Source organism: Cebus imitator, unplaced genomic scaffold, assembly GCF_001604975.1.
Source record: "Cebus imitator isolate Cc_AM_T3 unplaced genomic scaffold, Cebus_imitator-1.0 Scaffold738, whole genome shotgun sequence".
Taxonomy (NCBI): domain Eukaryota; kingdom Metazoa; phylum Chordata; class Mammalia; order Primates; family Cebidae; genus Cebus; species Cebus imitator.
The window spans coordinates 28,215-37,008 of record NW_016108053.1 but is presented as its reverse complement, the minus strand read 5'-3'; the positions used below and the strand labels follow the sequence as shown (position 1 = coordinate 37,008).

At 32.9% G+C, this 8,794-nt stretch overlaps 1 protein-coding gene across 1 annotated transcript in view; it reads left to right on the top strand.

Moving 5' to 3' along the window:
* LOC108296777 (tyrosinase) overlaps positions 1-8,794 on the top strand; it is a 59,669-nt gene that overhangs the window by 30,856 nt on the left and 20,019 nt on the right. The window contains exon 3 of the mRNA XM_037735170.1: positions 4,992-5,139. Within this exon, the coding sequence (XP_037591098.1) occupies positions 4,992-5,139 (148 nt within the window). The remainder of the gene's footprint in view (positions 1-4,991; positions 5,140-8,794) is intronic.

Here is an 8,794-nt window from a genome sequence, read left to right as displayed (position 1 = left end):
AAAAAAAAAAAAAAAAAAACTCTATTTTTGCCATCGACCTGAACTGAGTTTATTAATTTCCAATAGAAATGTAGCTTGCAAATGTTATGGCATAACATAATTTTGGGGAGCTGTTACTGCCCTTCACAAAGAACACTGAGCTGTTTTGGCATCTGTGACTAACAGGGTCCCCATTGGTTTATTAAAATTTCTTTTCATGAGGAATTCCTGGACAAGGTTGAGTTAATAACACATTCTGGACCTTGCAGTAATTTGGTAGCTAAAAATGACAAGTCTACAATTTATTGCAGGGGTATAGTGCAAAGAAATTGTCAAGAGTAAGTTAGTACAGACACCACCCAACTGTCATATACAAAAAGGAGCACAGGTATTGAAATCAATTATTCAATTCATTGATTCTCCAATTACTAGTTTTAATTTATGTGTTATTTAACTTCTAAAAACTGTAGTTTTCACATTTGTAAAATTAAGATAATGATAATATTCATATCAGAAGTAGCCCGGCAATTCAAATTAGATTATTTACATTAAAGATATTTGAAAAGGTAGATGTATATGAGCATTATTTTGGGGTTCCTAGAATTTCCTCTTTGACTTATTCTTGCAAAACAGTAAAATCTCAGCCAGAGAAGCTACTGATGTTGAAGAAATTATTTCTATTTTTTTTCAACTTGACTTCACCAGTCAAGAAAATGAACTCTGTGAAAAGGTAAAATAGAAAACAATTTGTTCACATTTTTATATTATTTGTCATTCATAACATTTTCCGTGTTTTGTCATTTGACAGGTGCCAGAGTAGAGTGCTCTAAACTTTCCTTGTAGGTTTTATGGAAATTTATCTCTCCTATTTGCAATCTCTGTAGGATATATAAGTGAAAGATTGAGAAATGTTTTATATTTGTTTTTCTTTTATATATGAGGATGTCCAAGGCTCTGATTTTGATTATTGAAAATCAAAGCAAACAATTTGATCTCTAATTCTGAGGTGTTTCTAGTCTATTTGAAGAGACAATATATACATAGATTATTTAAAATTGTTACTATAATACAACTGTTTACAACTGTTTATATTAACAATGTGGTCTGTATCACAAAGAATCTTGGCTCAACCTGGGCCTTTCCATTATTTCTAAACACATATCACAATGCATTCTGACCAGCTCCATGTGCTCTTCCTTTAGCTGTTGTTTCCTTAATAATATTGGAAGCTTTTCTAGATGCAACATCTGTCAGGTCAGCATAGTAGTGAGTAATGAAACACTAGCCTTGCTGAAAATGCTCTTAAAATGGTAGTCCATTCTAATTCCTAGGACACCTAAGAGCACCTGATATTGGATGAGGGCAGGCAGCAGGCATGTTTCTACAGAACAATGCACTTTAGCAAGGAGGAGATGCTTGATGCCAGGGTGGTACCTAATGGTGTGGAGTTGGAGCAAAAGAGACACTTTCGCATTGGGAGTACACCATGTTCTTGGTTAGCAGCACCCATTTATCACATGCAACATGATTATAGAAATGATAGTTACTACTCAGGAAGTATTCATTTAGCACCAGATCTATAGTAGATGCTTTTATGCCTGCTATCAAAATTAATTCTTGCCACTAACTGATAAGTGGACATTATTTACTTCCTCTCTTACCATTAAGGTTCAAAAAATATAAACAATTTGACAAGGATCATACTTCCAGTAAGTAACATAGAATTTAAGCCAAGTTCTACTCAGTTCTAAAAATCTTTTCTACAGCAATATCTTCAAAGTGGTATAGATACACTACTGCAGGTTCACAAAGACTTTATAAGGGATACATGGTGCAGAGATTTTTAAGAAAAGTTACTTTTAGCTCATCCTTCCAAGTACACTTTTCAAAATAAATCTGATTGAGAGGAATCCTGAAGATTCTCCTTCACCAACTCTCCTTTCAAAATCTCCTTTCAACAAAGTTTCAGAAGAAGAGCCTGTCTTTCCCCTGTCCTGAATTCATTCTCAGGACAGTCTGCTCCCAGAATGGGAAAAACTTTCAGGGTGTTAAACAAGTGGGAGATTCAAAATATTGGTACTAGTGTTGCCAACACACATAACTTTAATTACTAGGCAACAAACTTCTTACATGTTGAGTCATTTATAAATAAATTCATCATTTGCAAAATTGCTTTTATCAAATAATTCTTGGTTGAGTTGTCAGTTGATGGATCAAATTGTAAAAAAATATTTTTTTTTCCTGGATTGTACCATTATTAGCATATCTTGCTCAAATGAGTTCAAAAAAGTAAGTAAAATTTGTATAAAAATTTCTTTACCTTTAGTTATTTATAAGAACAAGGTTTCCTGGCAATTATTTATTTTTGACCTTTAGAATAGGATTTATATACCTATTTTTGTTATAGAGAAGTTTGGTAGGCTAATTATTCTTTTTCCCTTTTAAATTTTACAAATAAAAATTCTATATATTTTTGGTGTGTCACATGATACTTTGATGTATGTATACATTGGGGAATGTCTAAACCAACCTACTTAAAATATCTGTTGCCTCACATATTTATTTGGGTGGTAAGAACATTTAAAAGCTACTCTGTCAGCAATTTTCAAGTGTACCACACATTGTTATTAACTATAATCACCATGTTGTATGATAGATCTCCTGAGCTTACTCCTCCTATCTAAATTTTTTTATTTTTAGACGAACATCTCCTTAATCCTCACCAATATTTTTAAAATATTTTAAGCATGACCTATATAACATCTAGATATGATTGTGTAGAAAAACAGTATACAAATGCAAGTTCAAGTATCAAAAGGTAACTCCAGAAAGTTACAGACTATCAAAGAAGAATTTAAGTTGTTTTTGGTATGGATGATGGTATCAAATAATTCAGTAGCATACATTTTTTTTGAAACTAATATGTTCATTCTTAAATTGACACTATTTGCAATATTCTTGAATTATATCCCCTGAAATTATTTATGATTTTAAAAATTTGATAGTATAGTAGGAAATTTATAATTAACAACAGTTAATTCTGTTGTATATTTTTAAATAGCTAGAGGGGAAGATTTGTAAGATTCCCAACACAAAGAAAAGATAAATGCTTTGAGGTGATTGATATTCCAATTACTCTGACTTGATCATTACATCTTATACATTATAGGTATCAAAATATGACATGTATCCCAAAGATATGTACAACTATTATAAATCAATGAAAAATAAAAAACTTAAAAAATTGTTTTAAATAATAAAAAATCAGTTTGGGACCTACTTTAAAAAGTGTGAAAGTATACATAAAAAGTGGTTTTAAATTTCTCACTTATGCTACTCAAAGATAAAATCTTGAAGACACCTTCTATGTAGAACATTGTCCTCAGTGATGTGATTTATTGCTACATAGCAAAGGAAGTAAACCAATGTATTTAGGAGCATACGTTTTATAATAAAACAGACATCTGCTCTAAACTTAGCCTCCAATTTGTTATTTTACCTTAGACAGGTTCTTTGCCCCCTCTAAGCCCTTTTTTCCATCTCTATAATAATGTAGGTACTTAATTTGTCAGATCCTTCTAAATGTTACATAAAATTATGTCAAGATCTAGAAAAATCTCTACACAGATCAAGTGTCATGTATGTATATTCACAGAAGTGGTCATAGACAAAACTGTGTAAAAGAAAGGGGCAAATCTTCTTTTAGGCTAATCTTCCAGAGGGGTCAGGGATTGGTATGGTCTCCAAGAGTAAATAAAATAAATTCAAAAGGAGGTAAAGCAAGGAAAAAAAATCACTACCCGAAGGGGCAGAAGCACTATAAGCCACAATAGCGGGAGAGCACAAGGCATGTGAGGCAAGAATTAAGAACTGCACATTTAATAATGAAGATGTTGCCAATAAAATAGTTCTACCTGTATGAAATAAAGCTAGGACTTCACTGCTTCTGTTATAACTCTGATTTACATTATAATCTTATTCGTAATTTCTGCTTGCTTGACATTTCTAAATTCTGAAATTCAATAATACGTCCTTCGTCATGTTCCCTCAACTTGGTTCCTGCTTACAATTCAATTTTGTTATTCAAACTTCTTTTTCTGATCCTAACTCTCAGTTTTGCCTGAGTGGGCACTAAAAAGCTATCTTAATCTTCCACTTCTTCATAGGCATATGAGAGAGAACACAAAATTCCAAGAGCTCATATTTTAGTGTCTAACTGGTGTGGATTAAAATCCCAACTCTATCTGGGTAGCTTGGTAAACTCAGAACTTCTCTGAATCTCAGTTTTCTTTACAATGGGGCTAATTATTTCTAATCAACAGAATTGCTGTAAAGGTTAGAGAAAATATGTCACAATAAACAGCATACTCAACATTTAGAAAATAATAGCTCTTATTAAAATATTCCCATTATTACTGTTGCTGATGCAATACATGGAAACATTTATTGGAGTTCTAATTATTTTTGAAGTGAATGTTTTATAAAATAAAACACATTATGAACTTATAGCAAAGATGTTCCTGTGAAAGACGAATTAAAATGTAAAAAGTCACAAATTTTATGCTTTCTCTGGAAGCAGAAACCAAAATTATTCTCCAAAAATGGAAAGCAAGGGGACACATAACAGGCTGAAAAGATCTGCTCTGAGTGTTGTTACAGACTGAAGTGAAAGCGACTGCTGGTTATTATAAAATGTTCTTATGACTTGTTCATATTGAAACAGAAATTACAGGCAGAAGGAACAGGAGGGAGCACAAATTGGCTCAGCCTGTTTTATCTGGTTAAGTGTCCATTGTACCTACATTTAAGCCATTTGATTCCACAAATATTTATTGAATACACCCTGGTTATCCAGAATGTAAAGAGTCTCAATATGAAATAAATTTTATTTTCGATTTTATATTTTGAATTGGGCTTTAAATTATGGTTATAAATCAAATGGGATACTCACTACGGTTTTCAGTCATTAAAGTAAACATTACCTTTTTTTTTTTTTTTTTTTTAATGAACAGGATTTGCTAGTCCACTTACTGGGCTAGCAGATGCCTCTCAAAGCAGCATGCACAACGCCTTGCACATCTATATGAATGGAACGATGTCCCAGGTACAGGGATCTGCCAATGATCCCATCTTCCTTCTTCACCATGCATTTGTTGACAGGTTGGTTAATATTTCTTTATAAACTATGTGCTTATTGGATTTATATGTAGAAGGTACCTATCAAATGTGACTTAAGTTATTAAATAAAAGCTAAGAAGTTATAGCAGTCTATTGTCTATGATCAGGTTGTACCCAAAACAGACCTTAGGCTAAGTATTTGCATGCAAATGTATAATAAAGAAAGTATTTATAAAGATAAATTGGTAAGAAGGCAGGATAGGCAGAGTACAAAAGGGAGAAAAGCCAAATTAGGGCACAAAGTTGAAATCCCAGACTCCACTAAATCTTGGTAGAGTATAAAGTATACCCTAGTTTGTCCTACCTTAAGAAAAAAAGAGATGGGTTTTTGTACTCCCGTTACCCTGAGCTAGGAGCTGTAGGACTCCCAGGAGCTTGACTTCAGATAGTCTTTGTGGCTCTAGTACCCAAGGGCACCTTCTAAAGGCTTCAGGAGAAAATGATTAAGATCAAAGAATGAAAAAGCAGGGGGAGGGACACACAGAACTGATACAGGAATTTAAGGCCATGTGGGGCTGTCACTAACCTACTCCATCAGTCATCAATATATTTTTCTTTCTGGAAATTGTATTATTTCTTCTCTTTTCTAATCTAAGACACTAATATAAGTACAAACTGATCTCTTCCACTGGCATGAGCAGCATATGATTAATTCTCCAGACAGAGTGCACTATGGCCCAACTGTCCCATTTAATGTGATTTAATTCTCTTGGAGCTTTTATTCCCCTTATTAACCCTCTTCCATTACATGTGTAATGTCTTAGATGTATTAGGTTTTAGACTTAATTGTAGGTGATGATAGCAGAAAAGAAAGTACTCAGAGGAAGGTCAGCTGTCTACTCTAGAAATCTTTCAAGACGGAAGGAGAAAATAAAGCATCAAATCATGACTGACAAATGCTGTGGAGTTTTCTTTGTCCCCTTTGCAATAATTTCCTCACAACAGCTAATGAATAAAGCAGATTTATACCTGCCATTAAGATAATACTATCATCCTCTTAAGTAAAAACAAGAGGACTTATTTTTCCTGTTTTAAAGATAAGGAAAGTGAAACTGACAATTAAGGATTTTACTTAATTTACCAACATCTTCACTTCACTCATGTCCACAGGAACACGGATATAATATCAAATAAGAAAGTGACCGTTATCCAGGAAAATCGTTAGGCAGATTTTTATTGGCCTCATGAGAACTCTTAAATAATGAGAATTAAGTATGTTGTTTTATTTAGAAATCAGTGTATAAAAATGTATATGAACGTCAAAATGTTGGTATCAATACCAACATCACAACCTCCTATACCCATATATAAGAGAGAAAAGCATAGTGCTACAATAAAATGTTACCAGAAAAGATAAACTGAACGCTTTTTAAGATGTCTTTTTATATTATTTTTCGTGTAAATTTTTGCCATTTGTAATCTCTAGAACCACCCAGTGAACTCTAAAGATTTAAGTATGACCACCCTAGCGACTTCCATTCAATATAATACTAAAAGTTCTACCCAATTTGCAATTAAGCAAGAAAAATAAAAAGGTATGAAAATATGAAAGAAAGAGGATATTGTGTCTGTTTACTGATGATCTGACCTTATACACAGAAAAGCCTGAGAATTCACTGGAAAACTGTTAAAACTGATAAATTAAGTAAACTTGCAAGATACTAATCCAACATAAAAAATTAGTATTGTTTCCATACGCTTACCATAAACTATCTGAAAAAGAAACTAAGAAACCAACCCCATGTACAACAGCATCAAAAATAAAATACTTAGGAGTAAATTTACCCAAGAAAATGAAAGACATATACACGGAAAACTATAAAATATTGATAAAAATAACTGTAGACCACAAAAATAAATATCCTATATTCATAGAAAAATTAATATCGTTAAAATTACTATGCTACCCAAAGAAATCTACAAATTCAATGCAATCCTATCAAAATATCAAGACATTCTTCACAAAAAATAGAAAAACAGTCTTCAAATTCATTTGGAACTATGAAAGAACCTAATAGCCAAAATAATCATCAGCAAAAAGAACAAAGCATCACATTCCCTGATTTCAAAAATATACTACAAAACTGTAGTAATTATAACAGCATGGTAATAGCATAAAAGCAGATGCATTGTCCAAAGAAACAAAATTGAGAGCCCAGAAATAAATCCAATAATTTACATTCAATTAACTTTTCACAAAGAAGCCAAAAACAATGGGGAAAGAATAGTCTCTGCAATTAATCATGTTGGGACAATTGGATACCCACATTCAGCAGAATAAAACTGGACCCATATCTAACACCATATCCAAAAGCAATTCAAAATGGATTAAAGGCTTAAATATAAAATTAGAAATTGTGAAACTGCTAGAAGAAAACATATGGTAAAAGCTCCAAGATTTCGGTCTGGGCAATGGTTTTTTTTGGATACGAGCCCAAAGCATAGGCAACAAACACAAAAATAGACACATGAGTTTACATCAAACTAAAAAGTTCCACGCAGCCAAAAAAAAAAAAAAATTAATGTGATAAACAGACAACCTACAAAATAGGAGAATATATTTGCAAACCATACCTCTGATAAGGGGTTAATATTCAAACTATATTAGGAACTCAATTGTTAGAAAACAGAAAAACTAATTAAAAAATAGGCAAAGGATGCGAATAGACATTTTTCAAAAGAAGATATGCAAATGTCCAATGGGTACATGAAAAGATGCTCAACGTCACTAATCATCAGGGAAACACAAATCAAAACCACAATGAGATAATATTAACATTACCTCACACATTTTAGAATAGCTATTAATGAAAAGATAAAGATAAGTGTTAGAGTATGGAAAAAAGGAAATTATTGTTCACTGTTGATGGGAATGTAAATTAATATAGTCATTCAGAAAAACATGGAAGTTTCTTAAAAAATTAAAAATAGAACTAACACGTGATTCAGCAGTTCCACTGCTGGGCATATACCCAAAGGGAAATATATCTCAACTTCCAAGTTCATCGCAACATTATTCATTTTATAAGGCAAGATACAAAACCAACCCAAATATTGATAACAATGGATGGATAAACAAAATGTGATATATATACACAATGGAACACTATTCTGCCATAAAAAAAGGAAAATCCTGTCATTTGTAACAACATGAATGAACCTGGAGTTCAGTATGTGAAATAAAATGAATCAGGAAAACAAATACAGAAACTGCATGGTCTCACTTAATAGTAGAGTCAAAAGTCAAATTCCTAGAATTAGAGAGTACAGGATGGTTACCAGGGGATGGATCTCATGTGGTTGGAGGGAAGTTTGTCAAATGATATAAAATTTCAGTTAAGTATCAGAAGTAGGCTGGGGGTAATGGCTCATGCCTGTAATCCCAGCACTTTGGGAAGCGAAGGTGGGTGGATTGCCTGAACTCAGGAGTCTGAGACCACCTTGGACAACATGGTGAAACCCCATCTCTACTAAAAATACAAAAATTTAGCTGGGTGTGGTAGTACGTACCTGTAATCCCAGCTATTAGCAAGGCTGAAGTAGCAGAATTGCCTGAACCTGGGAGGCCAATGTAGTGAGCTAAGATTGCACCACTGCACTCCAGCCTGGGCAACAGATCGAGACTCCATCTCAAAAA